The sequence below is a fragment of the Rhinatrema bivittatum genome, chromosome 3 (genome assembly GCF_901001135.1).
Source record: "Rhinatrema bivittatum chromosome 3, aRhiBiv1.1, whole genome shotgun sequence".
Taxonomy (NCBI): domain Eukaryota; kingdom Metazoa; phylum Chordata; class Amphibia; order Gymnophiona; family Rhinatrematidae; genus Rhinatrema; species Rhinatrema bivittatum.
In genome coordinates, this window is record NC_042617.1 from 279,705,287 (window position 1) to 279,730,835 (window position 25,549).

Consider the following 25,549-nt stretch of genomic DNA (forward strand, 5'->3'; position numbering starts at 1 on the left):
TCTATCATATCCCCCCTCAGCTGTCTCTTCTCCAAGCTGAACAGACCTAACCTCTTCAGCCTTTCCTCATAGGGGAGCTGTTCCATCCCCTTTACCATTTTCGACACCCTTCTCTGTACCTTCCCCATCGCAACTATATCTTTTTTGAGATGCAGCAACCGGAATTGTACACAGTATTCAAGGTGCGGTCTCACCATGGACAGATACAGAGGCATTATGACATTTTCCATTTTGTTAACCTTTCCCTTCTTAATAATTCCTAAAATTGTTTGCTTTTTTGACTGCTGCAACACACTGAGCCGACGATTTCAAAGTATTATCCACTATGACGCCTAGATTTTTTTCCTGGGTGGTAGCTCCTAATATGGAACCTAACATCATGTAACCACAGCGAGGGTTATTTTTTCCTATATGCAACACATTGATGTTGTCGATAAGCCTCTATATTATTTATTTATTTATTTAAAATCTTTTCTATACCATCTCAACGGTTTACATGTAGGCATATAAATTAAGGTAGGTGAATGCGTACTATAGTACATTCTAACAGGTGCCACAAAAGGTTCAGTTATAATATACAAGCCGTTAAGCCCATTAAAACGGGCTACATTACATTTTTTTTTCAGTCCATTTTCTAACACAGCACCCTTCTACACTTTTTCTCCCTCTCTCCCCCTTCCCCTCGTTCACTCCTCCCCCTTTCCTCCACTCAGTCTTACTCACCCTCTGTCTCCCACTGCCTCCTTCCCCTCACTCTCACCTCCCTCCCCTTCCCTCAGTCACTCCCACCTCTCTCCCCTTCCCTCAGTCACTCCCCACCCTCTCTCAATCCCATCCCCTCCCCCTCAGCCCTCCTCCACTCCCTTTTTCTCTGCTCCACAACTTCTTACCCTTCCACTTACTCACATCCCTGTCTCTCACCTCTCACCTCTCCCTCATTCTCCCTCTCCCCCTTCCACTTACTGACATCCCTGTCTCTCACCTCTCCCTCATTCTCCCTCTTCCCCACCCCCTACCTCCCTCCCACACACTCACCCACTCCTCCCTCCCTCTCACTCAATCCCTCTCACCCCCTCACTCAGTCCCTCCCACTCAGTCCCTCCCTCCCCCCTCCCTCGCTACTGGCTGCCGCCGCTGCCACCCGCCGCTGCCATTTTTTTTTCTGACGCTGGCTAAGACCGACGTGCTCGCCCGCACATGCGCGGTAGAGCTGGTCTCTACTGCGCATTTGCGGCACGTCGGTCAACCTTCATTTATTAGGTTGATTTTTTCTGACGCTGGCTAAGACCGACGTGCTCGCCCGCACATGCGCGGTAGAGCTGGTCTCTACCTTGCATTTGCGGCACGTCGGTCAACCTTCATTTATTAGGTTGATTATATAAGACAATCAATTGTTTAGTGAAGTAGGTCATGACCAGGTGTACCTGTAAGGTACTATTCACAGGTAAAATTCATATTCTCTGTGTTTTACAATTACGTTTATTGTGCAATAGAGTTGTTAGACTATTTTAATGCACATTCTGAGAATAGTGCTGTGTGCTGGTGCTCTTCTGCCTATTCCTGTATATTTTCTATTCTCCGGTCTCTTCATAAAATACATCACAATTCATTAACATTACCCCTCCTTCTTTGTTTGCTAGCCGAATAACTATTGATTGATCATTTTGTAGAGCTACACATGCTGCTTTTTCCTGTCTTGTTATATTACTCTGTTTCTTAGAGTCCAGTCAGATGAATCCAGAACAAGTGCGTTATGCATTCCTACCAGCAGTTGGAGATAGAGTAAACTGACGTCACAGTTACATCAGCCTGCGAGTATTCTCTGTCTCCAGCAGATGGTGGACGTGCATCTCCCCACTGGGGATTGCTTTATTTTAAAATAAAGGAGAATTAAGGATACAATTTGCCCCACTGTCCTGTGGTGATACCAAATGGTCCCTCCCCCCAGTTGAGAATTCCTGAGGTGATTTCCGTGGTCCCTCAGATGTGTGCCGTGGTCCGGTAGCTGGTTTTGCCAGCATGACGTAGCTGCTTGAGCAGCTGAAAGGCAGCAGTGCAGGAAGCCGAGTGCAGCCGGCGACTGTCTGTACTCAGCCAGGCATGGTGAGCTCCGGTAAGTTTAAAAAAAAAAAAAAAAAAGAGGAGAGAGAGATACAGAGCCTTAGCAGGAGGTTTTTTTGTTGTACTGTTGTACAGGGTTTCCTCCTCTGCCATTCTCTGTGCACCAGTCCGACGTTTGTTCCACTCAGTGGGAGATCAAGGGACGTGGGCAGCCTGGCAGGTTGAGCAGCCTCAAGTTAGGCCCCACTCTGAGGCATTTAGCTGCGCGCCTTGTGATAGGCTGCAATAGCTTTTCGCACGCTAAGGCTGCCCTCTACAGGATTGTCAGTCGAACGTGTGCATCTCGCTGTGCACCCAGTTTTTGGGCGCACAATGAGCCCTTGTAGTGCACCCACGTTAAGCGCCACATAGTGGCCACGCGCTTACCTAGGCGCACAAGTGGTACTGTGCACTTAATTTTTGTCTGCCTAGGTAAGTGCCTAGGTGTGCGCACCTAAGTGTTGGACGCATAATTTCTAGGCGCCTAGTTGAGCGCCTATCTCAAACAAAAAAAAGAATTCAAAAAACAGCTAGACGCATGCCTCTAGCTGCCTCTCAACATGTTGTTGGCTATCATGGCACCTGTGCCTAAGAAGCCTAAGCATCTTTCTCTTTGCACTTCTTGTTATGTACGGCATCTCAGCCAGGAGTGCCTACTGCATTGTGCCAGCTCTGTTTGGAGGCTCAGGGTGAATTGTCTTCCTCTGATTTCACTAAGCCTGGTTCTTCCCAGCCGGATGTGGGGCTGGGTAAAGACTATTCAGGTGGGCGCCTGATTTTGGAACTCCCCTAATTGGTTCCTCAGCAGGGGAAGGTAGCTCAGTCAGTACACCTCCAGATGCCTTTATGATATTTCCAAGCATGCAAAGGCTGTTGGGCCTGAAAGCCATCATTCCCATTCCTGAATTACAGCAAAATATGGGCCACTCTTCCATTTATTTTGTCATGCCCAAGAAAGAAGGGTCTCAAGGGAATCAGTCATCATTTGCGGGTTACTCATTTCAGAATGGAAACGGTGCGCTTCTGTCATAATGGCAGTACAATCGGGAATTCCTTACTTCTCTGGATCTGATGGAGACATATCTGCATATCCCCATTCACCAGGATTATCAACGGCGAATACGGTTTGCCATTCTGAATTGTCATTACCAGTTTCAGTCCTTGCCTTTTGGGCTGGCCACTGCGCCCAGGAAATAAGAACATAACAAATTGCCATGCTGGGTCAGACCAAGGGTCCATCAAGCCCAGCATCCTGTTTCCAACAGGCCAAACCAGGCTACAAGAACCTGGCAAGTACCCAAACACCAAGAAGATCCCATGCTACTGATGCCAGAAATAGCAGAGGCCATGCGCTAAGTCAACTTTATTAATAGCAGTTAATGGACTTCTCCTCCAAGAACTTATCCAAACCTTTTTTGAACCCAGCTACACTAACTGCACTAACCACATCCTCTGGTAACAAATTCCAGAGCTTAATTGTGCTTTGAAAAGTAATTTTCTCCGATTAGTCTTAAATGTGCCACACGCTAACTTCATGGAGTGCCCTCTAGTCCTTCTATTATCCGAAAGTGTAAATAACCAATTCACATCTACTCGTTCAAGACTTCTCATGATTTTAAAGACCTCTATCATATCCCCCCTCAGCCATTGTTTCTCCAAGCCGAACAGCCCTAACATCTTCAGCCTTTCCTCATAGGGGAGCTGTTCCATCCCCTTTATCATTTTGGTTGCCCTTCTCTGTACCTTCTCCATCACAACTATATCTTTTTTGAGATGCGGTGACCAGAATTGTACACAGTATTCAAGGTAAGGTCTCACCATGGAGCGATACAGAGGCATTATGACATTTTCTGTTTTTTTAACCATTCCCTTCCTAATAATTCCTAACATTGTTTGCTTTTTTGACTGCTGTAGCACACTGAGCTGACAATTTCAAAGTATTATCCACTATGATGCCTTGATCTTTTTCCTGGGTGGTAGCTCCTAATATGGATCCTAACATCGTGTATCTACAGCAAGGGTTATTTTTCCCTATATGCAACACCTTGCACTTGTCCACATTAAATTTCATCTGCTATTTGGATGCCCAATCTTCCATTCTCGCAAGGTCCTCCTGTAATGTATCACAATCCGCTTGTGATTTACTCTGAATAATTTTGTATCATCCACAAATTTGATAACCTCACTCGCCCTATTGCTTTCCAGATCATTTATAAATATATTGAAAAGCACTGTCCAAGTACAGATCTCTGAGGCACTCCACTGTTTACCCTTTTCCACTGGGAAAATTGACCATTTAATCCTTCTCTCTGTTTCCCGTCTTTTAACCAGTTTGCAATCCACGAAAGGACATTGCCTCCTATCCCATGACTTTTTAGTTTTTCTTAGAAGCCTCTCATGAGGGACTTTTGGCAAATGCCTTCTGGAAATCCAAATACACTACATCTACCAGTTCACCTTTATCCACATGTTTATTAACCCCTTCAAAAAATGAAGCAGATTTGTTAGGCAGGACTTCCCTTGGGAAAATCCATGTTGACTGTGTTCCATTAAACCATGTCTTTCTATATGCTCTATGATTTTGATCTTTAGAATAGTTTCCACTTATTTTTCCTGACACTGAATTCAGGCTCACTGGTCTATAGTTTTCCGGATCGCCCCTGGAGCCCTTTTTAAATATTGGGGTTGCAATGGCCACCCTCTAGTCTTCAGGTACAATGGATGATTTTAATGATAGGTTACAAATTTTAACAAATAAATCAGAAATGTCATTTTTCCTTCAGGACCCTAGGATGCATACCATCCGGTTCAGGTGATTTGCTACTCCTTAGTTTGTCAATCTGGCCTACTACATCTTCCAGGTTCACAGTGATTTGGTTCAGTTCGTCTGACTCATCATCCTTGAAAACCATACTGAAACTGGTATATCCCAAACATCCTCATTAGTAAACATGGAAGCAAAGAATTCATTTAGTCTTTCTGCAATAGCCTTATCTTCCCGAAGAGCCCCTTTAACCCCTCTGTCATCTAATGGTCCAACCGATTCCCTCACAGATTTCTTAAAAAATATTTTTAAAAATTTTATTATGAGTTTTTGCCTCTACGGCCAACTTCATTTCAAATTCTTTCTTCGCCTGTCTTATTAATGTTTTACACTTAACTTGACATTGCTTATGCTTTATTCTATTTTCTTCAAATGGATCCTTCCAATTTTTGAAGGATGTTTTTTTGTTGAAATAGCTTCTTTCATCTCACCTTTTAACCATTTCATCTCACCTTTTAACCATGCCGGTAATCATTTTGCCTTCCTTCCACCTTTCTTAATGCGTGGAATACATCTGGACTGCACATCTAGCATTGTATGTTTAAACAATGTTCATACCTGTTGAACACTTTTAACCTTTTGCAGCTGCACCTCTCAGTTTTTTTCTATTTTCCTCATTTTATCAAAAGTTTCCCTTTTCAAAATTTAGTGTTAGAGCTGTAGATTTACTTATTGTCCCCCTTCCAGTTATTAGTTTAAATTTGATCATGTTATGATCACTATTGCCAAGTGGCTCCACCACCATTACCTCTCTCACCAAATCCTGCCTTGCACTAAGAAGTAAATCTAAAATAGCTCCCTCTCTCGGTTCCTGAACCAATTGCTCCATGAAGCAGTCATTTATTACATCCAGGAACGTTATGTCTCTAGCAAGTCCTGATGTTACATTTACCCAGTCAATATTGGGGTAATTGAAATCTCCCATTATTATTGCACTCTCCAAGCAGCATTCTGGTTCACCTGTATCTGGACGATTGGTTGATTCGAGCAAGAGCATGGAAGAGAGTCTCTGGGCTTCTCACAAGGTAGTTTCATTGCTACAAGAACTACGCTGGGTGGTGAACCTAACCAAGAGCTGTTTGCAGACATCTCAGACTCTGGAGTATCTCGGCATTCACTTTGATACGATGCAGGGCAGAGTATTTCTACCAGAGAGTTGAATCCAAAGGTTGAATGCTCAAGTCCGAATCCTGGCAAACACTATTTACCTGACAGCGCGGTCTTATCTATAGGTCCTGGGATTGATGGCTGCCGCATTGGAAGTATTTCCCTGGGCAAGGGCACACACGCGACCTCTTCAACGTGCGTTGCTTTCCCGATGGAACCCGCAGTCGTGGGACTACACAGTGAGGCTTCTCGCACCATTGGAGGTTAGGGCTCAGCTGCAGTGGTGGTTGCAGGCGGACCATCTCAAGATTGGACACAGATCTCCTGTGCGTTTTGGGATGAGGAAGTATTGGGAAAGAATCCCTTTCGAATGAAAGCTTGTGGAACATGCTGGATGGCATTTTGTTTCAGCAGTTTCTTTGCTTCCACATGCAGCTGTGCAATGTGAGAAAGAGCTCAAACAGGCGGGGCTAGATGAGGGAGATTCGTGGAAGTGATGAATTCCAGGTGATATCTGAATTGAATGATAATCAACACTCAGCGGACCTATGTTAATTGGGACCATGCCGTGTGATGGTTGGAAAATCTGCCCCTGACTGGAAGTGGTGACTGTAACCTGGAGGACTAAAAACCCTGCTGGTTTTTGGGAGTCGACTGCTGTTGCTGCTGCTTTTGTGGCCTCCGCTCTCGCTGGCATCCTGTCTGCAGGGGTTGCTGTTGCTGGTACATGGTTGAGCAGTACTGGCCCTACTGTTTGTAGGACTTCCTCTGAAGTTTGGTTTGTTTTTTATATTGGGAGTAGTACCGCCTGAAAGCTGATGGTTGGTAGCGTCAGGGATTGCATCGCCACATTCTGTTCTTTGATTTGGGTGACTGTTTCTTTTAACTTGTCGCCAAACAGGTTGTCTCCTAAACAAGGGAGATCTGCCAATTTATCATGAACATCCTCCCTTATTGCACTTGCTCTTAGTCACGCTGTGCGGCATGCTGCAATGGAGGTTGCAGATGTGCGTGATGTCCTAAATAAGTGTCTTATACCATCCTCTAGATCTTGAAGAGGCTGAAGCAATATTTGCTCACCCGTCTCCGATCGGACAAAGGGTTTCAATTGTTGGAGGCATTCATAACTGTACTGTACCATATAGAATTGATGCTGCTCAATCTAGGATACTTTTTTATTTTAACTCCTTGTTGAAATGTATTTTCCAAGCTTTAAGTTATTATGTGAACCAGTATGATGTACCCACTAATGCCGGTATATAAAAGTTTCTAAATAAATAAATAAATCTTCCTTTTCCTGCCTTTCTTCTCCTTCTGTTGCCTAAATCTTTTCATCTTTGGTGACTGGCAGCAGTTCTTCTCCTTCCCAAGCTTGAATTACCCCTCTGCTTGCATGCTGATAACTATTCTTCTGCTTGGGCCCAACTGCTCTGCTGTACAGAAAATGTTTCCCTAGGCCTGGACACAGGTACCAGATGCCAAATTTTAGGCATCTATAGACAACCTAGAGTGCTGTATAATTTTTTTCACCGCCGGGGTGATGGATACATGGAGCAGCCTCCCGGTGGAGGCAAAATCAGTAGCAGAATACAAGATATCATGGGATATCATGCTCCTTAGTTACAAAGAATTGAAGGTGAAGCCAGTGATCAAGTGTGGCTTATAGTGTGGCAATTAAGGTTGACCTTCTGGTCTTTGTCTGCTATCTTATTCTATTCTGTCACACACTGTTCTACCTTATCTCTGTGGGTAACGTTTTTGAAGAGACAATCGAAGCAAAAGTACATATGTATTTTTACTCTGATTGTTGGTGCAGGCATCATGGGTAAAAAGTACCTGTGGAGTTTGTACCAACCCATGTAATTTATTGCCCATTATATGTGCCTTGGCTGTGTCCCATAGAGGCCATTACTAGGCGTGAATAGTAACTCAGTCTTCATGTCCATTAAGTCCTCTACTGAGATGCCTGTTGGACAGAAACGGTTTTTGTAGACTATGTTCTAAGAGTTTCAAGAAGCAGCTCAAGACTCACTTGTTTGAAATGGAATATTTTTTTTTAAGAATCTTCTATTTATTAGCAGTGAGGCCAGAAGTTAGTAGTTTTATTAATTTCATTTTAAAGTTTATTTTGAGTTTTTTTATGTTTGTTCTTGATTATGACATTTTTTTGTTAGTATGTTGTGATGATTACGTATGTTTTTATTGTTAAGTTGTAATGATTATGTATGTTTTTATGGTAATCACACAAACAGAAGCCAACTCCTCTAAATGTTAACAATCAAAAAAGCACCAAAGAGAGGGAAATAGAATCAAATCCTATTACCACCAATCAATATACACAAGAGACAATATCATAAACCAAAGCTCAAGAATTGTAATCTACTGTCTCTCGCCCACAATGGGCCTCAGGTAGTCGTCAGCCTTCTGAGCAGCATTTTTTGTAATCATTTATTGTCTCTTGTATTTTTATTGTTAAAAACTATATTATCCAATTTTTTATCCAAACTTAAATGCATCTCTTAAAATGATATCGACCTGTTGTCTCTATAAAGGGTGAAAAATTTGGGTGATAAACTTGAGGATTCGTTCCAGTCAAAAAACAGTGGCTGATGAGCGTCTGAATTGGCTAAGTATTCCGGTTTCAAATTAGAGACAACAGGTCGATATCATTTTAAGAGATGCGTTTAATAAAGTTTGGATAAAAAATTGGATAATATAGATCTTAAGAGTAAAAATACAAGAGACAAATGATTACAAAAAATGCTGCTCAGAAGGCTGACGACTGCCTGAGGCCCATTGTGGGCAAGAGACAGTAAATTACAATTCTTGAGCTTTGGTTTATGATATTGTCTCTTGTGTATATTGATTGGTGGTAATAGGATTTGATTCTATTTCCCTCTCTTTGGTGCTTTTTTGATTGTTTTTATGGTAAGCCATTTAGAATTATAGATGTGGCATATACATTTTTATAAATAAATGGGAGGGAAAAACAGTGACTTACTTCTCCTTCTCCCCCTTGCTTCTTCAGGTAATGTATCTTTTCTTACATACGGTTAAAGGAACACCCTTTGAGACACCAGATCAGGGGAAGGCTCGTCTCCTCACACACTGGGAACAAATGGACTATGGCATCCAATTCACTTCTTCCCGCAAGTTCCTTAGCATTTCTCCGATAGTCCTGTGAGTACTGCTGAATTAGAAATATGAGAGAGACACACACACACAGTTCTGCCACATTGGAAACAGTGATGATCTTAAAGGGGTGCCAGGTTTCTGAAAGTTAATACCATTGGGAGCCAAAGGTATAAGAGAGCATTCAGCCCATCATTCTACTCTTTGCCATCATGCAAAAGAATTCATACTTTAAATAATCTCAAAGTTTATCCTATTTGTTGCCAAATTAATTTTTTTTTTCTTTAACTTAAAAAAAATATTTAGCTGCACGTAAGTGGCAGGCTTCCTAGCCACATGGGTAGATGTTTGGAGTTGAAGCAGGGAAAAGAGTCCCAGCATGCTGGTGGTAGAACTAGAGCTGGATAGGAGCTAGAACTATTGCTGGAGCAGGAACTGAGACAAAATTGGAACCAGAACTTGGAACAGGAACTAGAGTCTGAGCTGAAATTTAGAATAGAACTTTGAAAGTGGAGTGGAACTTGGCGCAGGAACAGGACTGAAGCTTGGAACAACCACTGGATCTGCAGCTTGGAACAAGGTCTGAAACAAGGACTAGATCTAAAGCTTGGAGCAAGGGCTGACTGGAAGAAAAGCAATGACTAGAAATTGCAGCTGGAGAAGGAACTGGATCTGGGCAAGATTAAAGCCAGAGCAACAATTTTGAGCTGCAACTGAAACTTGAGGCAAGGAACAGAGTTTCACTGTGAAAGGGAAGACTTGATTTTGCTAGAGAGCTTGGGTAGCCTTCTGGTTGCTGTGAACAACTTCCTGTTCTTAGCAACCCCCCTTTTAGCTTGGCTTTTTGCCAAGTCTGCCTTCTGGGAGTGAGTGGCCATCTTCTCCCTACTTGGTCTCTTGTGGCTTCTGACCCAGCTTTTATCCAATTCCCTGGTTGGCTCTGTTACTAAGGCTCTTGTCCTTCCTCTCCTAGCTCACAACGCGACTTTAACTGTGTCTTGGATCCTACACAGGACCGCTCAACTAAAAAGGCTGGGCCGGGGGATGCTCCAACTAAGGGAGTTTCCCTGGGATGAGCTTATTTAGAAACATAGAAACATAGAAATGATGGCAGAAGACGACCAAACGGCCCATCCAGTCTGCCCAGCAAGCTTCACACTTCTTTTTTTTCTCATACTTATCTGTTTCTCTTGGCTCTTAGTATTCTTTGGTTCTATTTCCCTTCCACCCCCACCATTAATGTAGAGAGCAGTGATGGAGCTGCATCCAAGTGAACTATCAAGCTTGATTAGTTAGGGGGGTAGTAACTGCTGCACTAAGCAAGCTACACCCATACTTATATGTTTACCCAGACTATGTTATTCAGCCCTTATTGGTTATTTTTCTTCTCCCTTGCTGTTGAAGCAGAGATCTATGCTGGATATGCATTGAAAGTGAAGTATGCATTGAAAGCCACATTAACTATCAACAAATATTGAACAAGCCTAATAATTGGTAATACCTATAGCCTATGAACTCACCGTTAATTTTACATACTCTTACCCACCCCTGTTTTTTTTTTGTTTTGTTTTTTTTATAATTTGAAGATGGCAGCCCTCCATTCTTCCGCTCCGTGAAGGTGGAACACCAACCACTGGCCACTGGCATCCCGCTCTGTGAATGCCTCTGTGGCTACTGCCGCTCCGTGCAGTGTTTTGCTGCCTCCTCTTTATACACGTCCTCTAGACCTGATGGATCCACAGTGTTTATCCCATGCCCCTTTGAAGTCCTTCACAGTTTTGGACTTCACCACTTCCTCCGGAAGGGCATTCCAGGCATCCACCACTCTCTCTGTGAAGAAATACTTCCTGACATTGGTTCTTAGTCTTCTTCCCTGGAGCCTCAGCTCGTGACCTCTGGTTCTGCTGATTTTTTTCTGACGGAAAAGGTTTGTCGTTGTCTTTGGATCATTAAAGTTTTTCAAGTATCTGAAAGTCTGAATCATATCGCCCCTGCTCCTCCTTTCCTCCAGGGTGTACATATTTAGATTCTTCAATCTCTCCTCATATGACATCAGATGAAGACCCTCCACCTTTCTGGTCGCTCTTCTCTCTATTTTACACGTTCAGGATTACCTCGTCTGACTGATGCTCAATTAGATCAATTCAATTTGCCAGTTCAGCCCCGGGAACTTCAATTGGCCATAAAGAAGGCTAAGCCATTGAAGGCTCCGGGACCGGATGGGTACCCGGCTGGGTTTTACAAGCTCCTTTCGGCTCAAATGGTACTGCCTTTGGCAGAAATGCTTAATGATCTCATTAAACATCCGACTTCTCCTTTATATCGCAATCTGGCATATATTACAGTCATACCCAAGGACAAGAAGGATCCCACCCTACCGGAATCTTATAGACCGATTTCCCTTCTCAATTTTGATATGAAACGCCTGGCAAAGGTAATGGCCACTCGCCTTTCACATCTCTTACCTGGCCTAATTCATGAGAATCAGGTTGGTTTTGTGAAAGACCGCAGTTCTTCCTCCAATGTTCGGAAAATATTGTCTTCCCTTGAGATGTGTCATTGGCAAGATATCCCATCTATTTTGATAAGTTTCGATGCTGAAAAAGCGTTTGATAGGGTGGGCTGGCCATTCATGTTTGCGGTCCTGGATTCCTTGGGTATTACTGGATATTTTAGATCAGCAGTTCACGCGTTGTATCATGATCCGTTGGCTTCAGTGCTGATTAATGGAGTCTTGACCCCACCTTTTCCCATACATCGTGGTACTCGCCATGGATGTCCCCTATCTCCCCCTTTTGTTTATTCTTACGTTAGAGCCTCTTTTAAATCATATTAGGGGCAATGAGTTTATTAAAGGAATTTCTCCTCGCCCTGGTGCTCAAGCTCCCTATAAGTTGGTGACTTTCGCTGACGATCTTAGTTTATCTCAGCTCCCCGCAATCCTCATGGGAGGCATTAATGAGGGAAATGAGTATTTATGGCTCACTGGCTGGTCTCAAATTAAATTTGGGTAAATCTTTATACTTATTGACCATGCCTGGATCCCAAACTTGGATGCCGGCTGATTTCCCTATACCACTGGCAACTCATCATCTTAAATACTTAGGTATTCTAATACCCAAACTTCCCCACTTGAGTCAGGCTCTCAATTTTAAGGTACTCCTGCAAAAAACAAACACTCTGCTTTCTAAATGGTCTCACTTACCCCTAATGCTCGTGGGTAGGATCACATTATACAAAATGCTCATTTTCCCCAAATGGTTATATGCGATGCAATTACTTCCTATTGTCTGGACTAGGCGGGAATTGAAGGTCCTGGATACTCACTTGCATAAATTTTTGTGGCAGGGTAAAAAACCTAGAATTGCTCTGCCAGTCCTTCGCTTATCTAAGCGGAGTGGTGGTTGGGGACTCCCAGATTTCAAGGCCTATAATGTAGCCTGTCAGTTACGTCATGCAGCGGATTGGCTTATGACCACGTCCTATTATACTCCCCTTGATGATAGAACAAGTGCAAGTCCAGCCTTTAAAACTTGCTTATGTCCTTCACAAGCCCTTGCGCAAGCTCCCTCTTCACCTACGCACTAGCGTATTAATCAAACCTACGTATGTTGCTTGGAAGTGGGCCTGTCAATGACTCCAATTTCCCCGAGGTGTTACTCACTTTCTACCCCTCCTTGGAAATCTGGATTTCCCTCTGGGCTTGCACAACTGGCTTTGTGAGACCTGTTACGAGAATGGCATCGTCTGTTTGGCAAATGGTAGATGATTCTAATATAGCTTATTCTTTTACTAAGTTACAAGACCTCTATGGTATATCACATCGACATTTTTATGCGTACCTGCAGGTCCAAACTATATTGGTACTTTACAGTTGCCGGACCCTCATCATCCTGCTTGGGAGTTTCTGTCTGATTTTTTGAACATGACTGACCCCACTCGCCATAGGCTCTCTTTTTGGTATAAACTACTAGATAGGTCTCGGGATCTCCCTAATTGGGACAAAGTGGTAGCCAGTTGGAATAGGGAGCTGGGCTTATCTTTAACCACACCCTACTATAGACAATGTTTTTCCCGAGCACAATCTTTATTGGTGCCCATCCCTTTATTGGACCTTCAATTTAAATTTCTCCATAGATTTTATATGGCCTCCGTGCAAGTGAGTAAGATGGGGAGAGGTGGTACTGGCTGCTGTCTTAAATGTGGGGCCTCCCGTAGCACTCTGGGTCATCCATTTTTGTCTTGCCCCACTCTTAGATCATTTTGGGGGAAGGTGCACGGCTACCTCCAGCAAATGTGTACCATTCAATTTGCTTTTCATGTAAATGTTTTTCTCTGGGATGATTGCCGAGGTATTTTTTTTACAAAATCAACTACAAAGTGGTGGTTCCGCCTTGTGATCTTACTGGCTAAGAAATGTATTTTGCAGAAGTGGTTGACTGCTGATCCCCCCAACCTTGACACAATTGCGTAACCTTATTCATCAGACCTGTTTGTTGGATAAATATATAACAAAAGTGGAATGGTTTCGTCCTCAACGGCTTTTTGTTGCTCGATGGAAGAAATATCTCTTTTCTTTATCTCCACTGGCAAGGAGTTTAATTTTTAATGACTTGTCTGTAAGTTGAAAATTGAATGTGTGTACATATCTTGGAGTCAGATTATATGTTTTCCCTGATTTCATATTCTTAAACAGTTTGATGTCTGGAGGGAGGGGGTGGGACTTGGGAATTGGGGATGTTTTGTTCCTGATCTGATTATATGATGTCTTCTTGGGCTTGCAGAAACCTGGCTGGAAAGATATATACATGCTAAAAGGATTGTAAATGTATGGAACAATTGTTAAAAACTTTGACATCTTGGTTTGTTACCTTTTAGAAATGTTTACTGTTGTCAAAATAAAAATAAAACAAAAAAATATAGACAGAATCAGGAAATCAGAAACAGAGTATGATGGCAGATAAGGACTGTTAGGCCTATCTAGTCTAAATAATTTAATTCCTATTGTATTGGCTTTGGCCCCAGTTGATCTCTGTTTTCCTCTTCACTCCTTCATAACTAAGAATCCTCTGGGCTTATCACAGGTGGTGTTCTCTTCTGTTACAGGTAATAACTATCGCTCGTGCAGGTTACTCCCATGCCTTCCGTTGTGGGTTGTAACTGTTTGGCACCTCCTCTCAGGAACAATTCCACTCCATTTGTATCCTTTTGGAGGTGACGTTGTACTTCCAACTGTCTTCTTTTTCATACTAATTCCAAAGAGCTTCCCTCCGACTACCAAAAGAACCAAAACTGCCTTTACAAACTATTCCAGATTGCATGCATTTGTCCAGAAACTCTGGAGACTTTGGGAAAACCTGTGTCAGAGAATTACCAAATACAGACTCAACTTTCCATCTATTATTTTTGGAACACTTAAAAGAATTAAAATCCCATCTACTGCCAGCCTGTTTTGTAGATTACAAACAGGACTCTGTGAAGATAAACAAGAGTGATACTGCAGAAGAGAAAAGTAGCTCACTATCTCCATCATATGTTCCTTCATTGTTAGAAAATGCATAACATTCCTATGACTTTCTAAAATTCATGTCAGGAAAACATTCACCAGACACTCCATCGCACTTATCTCTGGAATCGAACAGAGCATCTACATATCCATTCATACAAAACATGTCAGAGAAAATTCCTTTTAACATACAAGAAGAAAAAAAAACACCCCAGAGCTCAAAGGAGTACTTCAGTTGTATACATCTTCCAAAACAGTTCAAATCTGTTCCTGTGCATCAAGCTGTAATAGATGTTGATAAAATTGTGGAAAACACCATATTCTATGACAACAGTAGAAAAAATATAAACCTGAAGTACAGAATACAGAAGTATCTTGGCCATAATAAAGTAAAACTGGCGCATGAGATACTTATTGTGGACTTGATAATGAAGAAGGCCAAAAAGTCCAAAACATATTCAAATACTCCACTGGATAAAGATCTAAGAATCCTGGACACAATAGGTAAAAGAGTGCCACTTTACAATCCAGGATCGAAGCAAACCACATACAAATGGTACAGTACCTTTTTAATTGTTATTATTTGTGGGTGGATCCTTGGGCCGATGGCAGATGACCACACCCACGGGGAAGATCCCAAGAGGGGCCACTGGTCAGGCTCAGAGTTGGGAGACAGACACACACTAGTTATTTTATTAAACTGTAAGTGAACCACCAGAGGTGGCAGTGATCTGGAAGAGCCCGGCTGGGCTGTAGTCCCTCAGGCACTGGAACAGTGATCCCAGGATGGCTGAGCTGTAGAGAAACTGAATATAGTGAGCAGGCAGAGTATGCAGAGTTCAGGAACAGAACCTGGATGGTAACACTCACACAATAGTCTCTTGAGGCAGCCCAGAGCTTGGAATGAAGTAGGCCCTCGAGGAGCGAGCACCTGGTTCCAGGGAAAGCTCTGAGAGAGAGACAGTAACTCACTGGTGTTGTAGGCAGCGGTGACTTCCTGGCAGAAGTTATATTTGGTAGCAGGTTCGGGAACGTGGGCCCTCGAGGAGCGAGTACTGGTTCCAGACTGTGACCTGAAAAGTAAGAGAGAGCGAGGCCCCCGAGGAGCGGGTACCCCTGGTAAAGTCCGAGGAGGCAGAGTAGCAAAGTATGCAGAGAGCGAATCCCATCCGCAGCAATACCTGGAGGAAATCCCACCCATGCTAACTCAAATAGCTAGCAAAAACGAAGACCTTAAGTATCCGGTGAGGATGATGTCATCTCAGGGGGACGCCCCTGAGGTTCGCGCCACAGCTGGTACTTGAGTTGGGGCCGCACCGCGCGTACACCCTTAGGCCTCAGGAGAACATGGCGGAAGGCAGCGTCTAGCTGATCCGGGGATGCCGGAGGAGGTCGGCAAGATGACGCCGCGGCAGCCAAACTTCCATCAACCAAAGAGGGAGTCGCCAAAGAGGTAAGGAGGGTGGAGTCGAGACGTCGGGCAGTGACGGTCGCAACATTAATAACCTGCAAAAACTGTTCTAATAATTTGCCAGAAGAGGAACTTAGCAATTTCTGATGTGATAGACTCAAAGACTGTGCAAGACACAATCTATGATTATTAGACACCTTCTCGAATTTCAGCATTGGGCATAGTAGCAAAAAGATTGGCATGGCTTCGTGTATCTGGCTTAAGAGAAAACATCCATGAAAGATTAGAACACACCATGCCTAGGAGATAATCTGTTCAGAGATAAGATCACTGAAACAGCAGAGTTGATTAAAAACCAAAATACAGCACTTCAGTTGTTCTCAGCATCACAAATGGATACTTCTTCTCAAAGAAGATACTGCCAAGATTCATATAGAAGATCTTATTATTGTTACTAATAAAAAAAAAAAGAAAAAAGATACAATCCATATCACTGTTACAAACAATGAGCAATAGTACTGCACCAACTTCAGCAACCACAACCTCAAACAAGACAGGAAGGTTGAATCTGACAACAGCAAAGGCAAATGCTGTAGCCACAGCAGAGGCTGCTGTCTGGATTTTGACCTGCAGATAACTTACCAGCAAAATCCATTTCCAGATATACAAGTGGGGGTGGGGACTAATGTTCTTCAAGAAAAAATGAAGGCACATCATTATAAACAAATGGGCTTTGAAAATCATTCACCAAGGATATTACTTGAATTTTGAAGGTTACCACTTTGGAACTACCCCCCATTATCTTCATCACACAGGTCTCCAACTAGAAGTGCTAATGCAAGAGGTATCTGCATGCTTTCTAAAGAAAGAAGTTTTGAATAAATTTAGGAACAATCTTCCTCCTCCTTCAGCAACAGGACTGGTTAATTTAGTTAAACTTAAAAAATGCTTATGTACATATTCAAATCAACAAGAAACACAGGAAATATTTAAGATTCACCCTATAAGACCAACATTTCCAATACAGGGTGTTGCCTTTCAGTCTAGCAGCAGCTCCCAGAGTCTTCACAAAATGCCTAGCCATAGTAGCAGTTCACCTGAGGAAGCAACATATATAGTGTTTCCATATCTAGACGATTGGCTAATATTGAGTGCATCCTATGAAAACTCTATTGAAGATGTAACTCGAGTCATAAACATAATGCAAGAACTGGAATTTCTAATAAATTCTGAAAGATCCAACTTCGACCTAAATCAATGGCTAAAGTTCAGAGGAGTGAACCTGAATATGGTCAGGAAAGGCCTACCTTCCCTTACAACAAGCAATCAAGATATAGAAGTTGACAATCTATATGCAAGAGCAAATGGATTAAGCAAGGAAGTACATGAAACTATTGTGTCACATGGCTTCAGCAATTCATATGACTCCATTAGCACAGCTGAAAATCAAACAGGCACAATGGCACCCAAAGAATAACTGGAATCAACATATCCAACCACTCAATTACAAAATACCAATCATGCAAGATCTTTTATACTCTCTAGAGTGGTGGACAAAACAAATTAATCTAGTCATGGGACAAAGCATACATCCCTTAGAAATACAACAAACATTGACAACAGTTGCATCAAATCAAGGGTGGGGAGTGCATGTCTACTGCATTTAGTATGCACGCAAAGAAATTGGACAAAGCAAGAATCAGCTTTTCATTTCAATAGAGAGTTATCAATGATGGCCTTCAAATATTCCCATCTTGTTTGCAGAATAAGGCTATACAGATTCACACAATCAATGTTTTACATCAACAAAGGAGGAGGTACAGGTTCTTATCTTTCAAAAAAGCAGTGAACATTTGGAAACTAGTGACGAAAAATCAAATGCAGATCTCTGCAATCTATCGTCCAGCAAAAACAATATCCGAGCAGACAAGTTGAGTCATCAACTAGAGCTGCAAAAGTGGGTGCTCAACAATGAGACTTTTCCCTAAATTGTGAAGAGGGAGTGTACTCCAATAATGAACCTTTTCATGTTGATATCCAATCACAAGCTTGTTCTAAGAGACCAACAGTCTAAGCTTTAACAATGGATGCATACGTCATTCCATGGAACAAAGGCCTAGTCTATGCGTTCCCTCCAATTCCCTTAAAATCAAAGGCAATTCTAAAATTCAGAAAATACAAAGGAATAATCATTTTTATACACCCTTTTAGCTATGTCAAAGTAGGTTTCTCTGGCTACACAGACTTGCAATAGTTCCATCTATAAAGTTGCCATTAATACCAAACCTCCTACCTCGGTATGGAGGAACAGTTATCCATCCTAACCTACAGTCTGTAGCGCTAACAGCCTGGATGGTGAAAGTGAGCTGATTCAGAAACTTCAACTGCCCCAAGACCTAAATAACATTTTAGCAGCAAGAAAACCAGCTCCTACAAAAGCATATAATTATAAATGGACATTCTCAGAGCAAGTATGCTTGTATACTTGATGCATCTTGTGAAATCAGGCTTGAAATCTAACTCTCTTAGCATACACTTATCATGACTATGAATGAGGCCAACCAATCTCATATCCAGTAATTTCTAGATTCATCAGAGGACTTTATACTTTACAGCCCCTGATGACAATTCCGCCACCACAATTGGATCTAAATATAGTGCTTCAACCATTAGTACATCTGCCATATGAACCTATGGCAAAGGCAGAGTTAAACTTTATCACATGGAAAACACTAATCCTCATAGCCATAACTTCTGCCTGGAGAGTTAGCAAGCTACAGGCTCTAGTAAACTATCCTCCTTACACTCAGATATTTAATAATCGAGTAGTGATACGGATTCATCCCAAGTTCTTACCAAACGTAGTGATCCAATTCCATCTAAACCAGACAATAACATTGCCAACATTCTTTCCAAAGCCACATACAACACTAAAGAAACAGTTTTTTCATATACTAGATTTTAGGACACTTATTTTACCTAGAAAGAAGTAACCACACAGAAATTCAACACAATTATTCCTATCCTATGAAGACAAACAGGAAAGGATTTTCAGTGGCAAAACAAACGTTGTCAAGATGGCTTTCCCAATGTGTATCTCATTGTTACAAAATGATCAATCATCAGATTCTGTGCTCTGTAAAAGTCCATTAACTGAGGGTCGTCGCCACGACATTAGCACATTTAAACTCCAAATCCATACAGGACACCTGGAGGGCCGCGACATGGTCATCAATACATACTTTTACTCAACACTATTGCCTAGAGCAAGAATCTCATACAGACAGTAAATTTGGACTGTCTGTACTCAGTAACATTTTCAAATAAATATTCAACTTCCCACATAATAGCCATGGGTTGCCAAAAAAAAAAAAAAAAGGAAAAATAGAATCAACCAAGCAACCTTTAGTTGGGGAGTCCTGTGTGGCTGTATTATTCTTGCATGTCTGTGGAGAAAGCAAAGTTGCTTACATGTAACAGGTGTTCTCTGTGGACAGCAGAACAAATGAGCATATAATCCCTCCCTCCTCCTGGGAAGCTGAAGACAGCTAGGAAATAGACTGAGGGAGAGGCGCACGGTGGCAAAAGCCCAGAAGATACAAAAGGAACTTTTCTGGCCTAGGGGAGAGCAAGGATAAGAGTTGGCATCATCAGTTGACATCATTTCTTTGGCTGTTTTGCTCTACTGTCCACAGAGAGCACCTGTTGCAGGTAAATAAAATTGCTGGGTGCACCACTTTGATTTTAGGGAAAAGTATCTCTAACTTAAATGTGCCCAGAGCCAGTGTGCGGCATTAACACTTATCTTCTCTCTCGTTCCCCAGTTACCTTCTTGCCAGCTTTTATACCAAGTATGATGTTGTACATTTCATCATCAACACAGCCTCTCTGCTCAGCGTCTTGCTGCCCAAGCTGCCGCAGTTCCATGGTGTGCGTGTGTTTGGCATCAACAAGTACTGAATGAGAGCTCCCAGGTGCTGAAGTCCCCCAGACGTCGAGAAGCGGAATTTTTTTAAAGTTCAAATTCCTGCAAAAGTAATGAAGATTGTGAACTATTTCAAGGCTAGAGGGAGGTGTATGAAAGAGGTCTAGTTGGGTTGCTGTGTTTCAGTCTTGCAGAGCAAGTGAGCCTCCTTCATTCATAAGCCATGCTGATATTTCTGTTTCTTGGAGGTGGGGGAGGCAGCAACCATCATGTGTGTCCACTGGAATAGTTTTTCATTGCCTTTACTCTTAAGCACCGAACGGTAGCCGATGTTACCAAGTCCAAAGGTAAAGACATACCAACTATATTAAAAACTATTAATTATCTGCTTTGCTCATCTTTGTATATTCATAGTGTGATGAATTCTGTTTGATATCTTAAAATGATTACTAGAGTTACACAGAACTCCAGTCTGTCGTACATGGAGAGAGAGGGAATGTCACAAGAGCTTAACAGAAGGTGCAGTATTTTAACGAGCTGGGTCCTGGGGGACAAGGTTGGGAGTTGACTTTGGGTTTTGTGTGGAGTAGAACTTGGTTCATTTAACCTGGAACTTGCAAAAATTGCCCACAAGCTAATAAATCAGTTTAAAGCTTGAGAGAGAAACATTAGGACTGGGGTCCAAGCCAGCAAAATGCTCATAGATCCAGTTCAGTATGCACTAACCATGCAACATGACCAGCTGAAACAGCCTCAAAACTGCTATTAACAAAAAGTGGCAACAAGTTATTTGCACTCAGCGGTAACAAGAAGAAAACAGATATGGTCTTACCTCAGAGGATATTCATTCCATGCAACAATGCTTGTGACTATTTTTCAATTTTACAAATCATCAGTTTTTGTAATAGGAGTAATAATAGCTTACTGCTGAGTGTCACAGTTATGCAACCTCCCCGTGCCATGGTTTCACCTGCTGCACAGCCTTCCCTCCACCAGGGGTCCTCACCGAGCCCCACTCCCTGCTACACAAGTTATCACTTTCCTGATCCCCTGATGCTTCAGCCCCAGGCCTACTTAACCCAGTCTGACCAATCCCTGGGTGCCTCTTCAGTGAGTCACCTCAGCTCCTTGACCTGGCCATCTCCTTACAATTCTACCTCACCTCTTGCCTTCCTCTGTGGCTTCCTGGGCCTCTCTGTCTTGCCTTGCAACCTCTGGGGCCACTAGAGTTACCTTGCCCACTCTTATGCCTTGTTAGGCTTTTTTGTTGCCTATCCAGTCCTGTCCTTGTCTTGCCCTGTCCAGTTCAGTCTCTTGTATGTTTTCCTAGGCCTTGCCCTTATCTCTAGTCATGGCCTTATTCTCAACTCCAGCCTTGTCTCTAACCCAGCCAGTATCTGGTTCTGGTTCCCAGCCAATACCTGGACTCCTAGCCTGTACTGGGACCCGCTGTCAGACTGTGCCCAAATCCAACTATGATGATCAGCAGGAAACAAGTCCTACCAGCCCCTAGAACCCAAGGATTCAACCTGGCAGGGAGGGGGCTGGTTGCCAAAAGACCAACTCCAGTCGGGCCCTGGGGTCCTGGTACTGCTGCTGTGAGGATGCTCCGTGACTCCAGCCTGCCAGACTGTGACACAGATTTCTCTGTGAGCATTGCACTCATTAATTGTATATTAAATATTTAAAAGAAGTGGTTATGATTAAGTGATATAAACAAAAAAAAATAGGTATTTTTATCTTCCCCTTTACAGCTTGAGAGAGAAACATTAGGACTGGGGTCCAAGTCGGTTCATTGTGCTGCAGCAGTCAAAAAAGCAAATAGAATGTTAGGAATTATTAGAAAGGGAATGGTTAATAGAACAGAAAATGTCATAATGCCTCTGTATCGCTCCATGGTGAGACCGCACCTTGAATACTGTGTACAATTCTGGAAGCTGCATCTCAAAAAAGATATAATTGCGATGGAGAAGGTACAGAGAAGGGCGACCAAAATGATAAAGGGAATGGAACAGCTCCCCTGTGAGGAAAGACTAAAGAAGTTAGGACTTTTCAGCTTGGAGAAGAGATGGCTGAGGGGGGATATGATAGAGGTGTTTAAAATCATGAGAGGTCTAGAACGGGTAGATGGGAATCGGTTTTTTACTCTTTCGGATAATAGAAAGACTAGGGGGCACTCCATGAAGTTAGCATGTGGCACATTTAAAACTAATCCGAGAAAGTTCTTTTTCACTCAACGCACAATTAAACTCTGGAATTTGTTGCCAGAAGATGTGGTTAGTGCAATTAGTATAGCTGTGTTTAAAAAAGGATTGGATAAGTTCTTGGAGAAGAAGTCCATTACCTGCTATTAATTAAGTTGACTTAGATAATAACCACTGCTATTACTAGCAACGGTAACATGGAATAGACTTAGTTTTTGGGTACTTGCCAGGTTCTTATGGCCTGGATTGGCCACTGTTGGAAACAGGATGCTGGGCTTGATGGACCCTTGGTCTGACCCAGTATGGCATGTTCTTATGTTCTTAACTCCTTCCCCCCCGCCCAAAAAACTCAAACATTGCTAACATTTGCTGTATTCTAGATATATGTATTTCTAAAATAATTTTCTAAGTAGACCTAAAATAACCAGGGCAGATTTACAGCTATCTGGACACATTTAAAAGTTCTGGGTCAGGGTGACTATAAGAAAATTGGTTCTTACATGCTGATTTTCATTCCAGATCAAATCAGACCACAGATCACTCCAGACCCATGGGTTTTTTATCCCTACCAGCAGATGGAAACAAAAAAGAGAAGCTTTGCTGACACTGGTACTTATCCTACCTAGAGTGTCACCTGCAGTCCCTCAGTATGCACTATATCCAAGCCAAGATGAGACTGAACCATAACCAACTTTCCCACCCATACTTAGCAGGGCAAAGGTTGAGCCCCCAACCAGGAGACCTTCCGTCTACAAAGAAGATTAAATACTCCCAAACCTAAAAATGTCTTACTATCTACACACGAAAAAAAAAAAAAAAAAGAGTACTCTTTCCAGAGAGGGCAGGGTTCTGGACTAAACTGTGGTATTCCAGGAACAAAAATTAGCAGGTAAGAACCATTTTTCCTTTCCTGGCCATACCCCAGATCAGTCCAGAGATATATGATCTACCCAAGCTCCCCTAAACCAGGAGGGAATCTGAAAGACTTGCTCACAACACACACCCTGCAAAACCAGCTGCTTCTGGCACCAGAACATCCAGTCAATAATGACTTGTGAAAGTGTGTAGAGAAGACCAGGTCGCCACCTGACAGATCTCCTGTGGGGAAACCAACTGACACTCAGCCCAGGACACCATCAGCACCCTGCTAGAATGGGCTTAGAGATCCACTGGGATCAAATGCCCTTTGCAAAGATAAGCAGATACAATGGCCTCCTTTAGCCATCATGCAATGGTTGTTTAAGAAGCTTTATTCCCTTTATTCGTTCAACTAAAAAGAACGAACAGGTGATCCGACCTCCAAAAACCATTGGTGACCTTCAAATAGTGCAACAGAACCTGATGCACATCCAACAACTGAAGTTCCTTCACATGCAGAAGAGTCCAAATTCAGAAAGCGGGAAGCTCTACCATCTGACTTCAGCAAAAAGGAAGGTACCGTGCACAAAGACATGCCATATCCAAAATCTGAAGAAAAGGGTCCCTACAAGACAACACTTGAAGATCTGAAATCTGCATGGCATAAAGTCTCTCAGTGACGCTTTCCGCACAGTTTGAACAATGACCACAGAAAACACCAAAACCAAATTAAGATTCTCCAAGGGAAACAACTCGCCTCACCAAAGGCCGCATATGCTATGCCCCTTGAAGGAAGTGGACCATGTCCGGATACAAAGCCAAGGACAACCCCTGCACCTTATCTCTAAAACAGCTCAAGGCTGCTACCTAGACTCTTAGAGAACTGAATGCAAGCCCTTTTGCTAAACAGTTCTGCAAAAAGGCAAAAATGTAAGAAACCAATGTTTGGAGAGGTGCAACCCCTCCTCGAGGCACCAAGGCTCAAAAACTCTCCACAGCCTGACATAAGCCAATGAAGTGGAAGGTCTGTAATAAGGTCATAATGACTTCCTCCAAATAGCTTTTCAATCACAAGCAATCCCTCTTAAAAGCCAAGCCACAAGACCAAAAGCGAGCCGCCTGATCCTAGATGATGGGGCCTTATGAAGCAACCTGGGAAGATGCAGGAACCTCAAAGGACTCGCATTGGCATCCAGCTGCAAGATGCTCTACCTGGAGTGAATAGAGCCATCACCTCTTCCACTATTTCCCATTCTCCAGGGTCAACCAACTGCTGACTGAGAAAGTCTGCTTGAATGTTGTCATCCCCCCCTGCGACATGGACATCAGAGTCCCCAGGAAAAGCTTCTGGGTTTCCCAAGAAACCATGAAGCTCCTGATTTCCCCCCCCCCCCCTTGACAGTTGATATAAGCCATTGTCGTCACATTGTCCGATAGGACCCTCACCGCTCGATCATGCAATTGTGGGAGAAAAGAAAGCAACACCTTCTGAACTCCCCTCATTTCCATATAATTGATAGACTACGAAGCTTCCTCTGTCGACCACCAACCTTGTGCCTTTTGCCCTTGACAGATGCCCCTACCCCCCCCCCCCCCCCAGCCTTTCAAATTGGCAGCGGTGGTCACTAACACTCAATCCAGGATCTACAACTCCAAGCCCAGCTCCAAACTGGCCCAAGAAAGCCACCAAAACAGACTGGACCTGGATTCCCTTTGCAGTGGTAGTTGAGCTGAAGCTCCTGCGACTAAGGATTCCAACAGAACAGAAGCACCCTCTGAAGGGGCCACATATGTGTGAACCCCCTTGGAACTGGATCTAGCATAGACGCCATAGAACCCAGGACCTGCAAATAATCCAGGATTCTAGATACCGAAAGCCACAACAACCAGCTGACCTGTGCTTGCAACTTCAGCACCCTTTCCTCCATGAGGAATATGTTGCCTAGTCTGGTATCGAAGCGGACTGCCAGGTACTTCAGCAACTGGTTTGGAACCAAGTTGCTGTTTGCTAGATTCATTACCCAGCCCAGGGTCTGCAACCTCTGCATGACTTATTGAACTGAATGCTGACAGTTCTTTCAATTTTGCCCGAATGAGTCAATCATCTAGATAAGGATGCACCAAGATGCCTTCTTTCCATAGCATTGCAGCCATCACCACCACTTTGGTGAATGTATAGGGCACCATGAAGTGAAGAAATTTGATGGAAATATGTAGACATACTTCCATGAGATCCATAAAAACCAGGAACTCCCTTTGTGGACCACCGCAATAACAGAGCATAGGGTCTCCATTCGAGAACACGGAACTCTGAGCCGCATTCATCTTCATCAGATCAAGAATGGGCCGAAAGGTACCCTCGTTCTTCGGGACCACAAAATAGATGGAATACTTTCCTTTGACCTGCTCCCCTGGGACTATCAATTGCAAGTGCTTCAGCCGATCTAGTGTTGCACCTCTTGTCTTTGGAGTTGCAGGGGAG

At 43.0% G+C, this 25,549-nt stretch overlaps 1 protein-coding gene across 7 annotated transcripts in view; it reads left to right on the top strand.

Moving 5' to 3' along the window:
* ORMDL2 (ORMDL sphingolipid biosynthesis regulator 2) overlaps positions 1 to 25,549 on the top strand; it is a 99,138-nt gene that overhangs the window by 43,987 nt on the left and 29,602 nt on the right. For 5 of the 7 annotated variants that reach the window (XM_029594795.1, XM_029594796.1, XM_029594800.1 and 2 more), the window contains 2 exons: positions 9,060 to 9,211; positions 19,905 to 20,391. In XM_029594795.1, coding sequence (XP_029450655.1) covers positions 9,060 to 9,211; positions 19,905 to 20,040 — 288 coding nt within the window. In that variant the 3' untranslated portion in view covers positions 20,041 to 20,391. Of the gene's footprint in view, positions 1 to 9,059; positions 9,212 to 19,904; positions 20,392 to 25,549 lie in introns of those variants that run through there. The other 2 variants (XR_003855534.1, XR_003855533.1) reach the window with 1 other exon arrangement.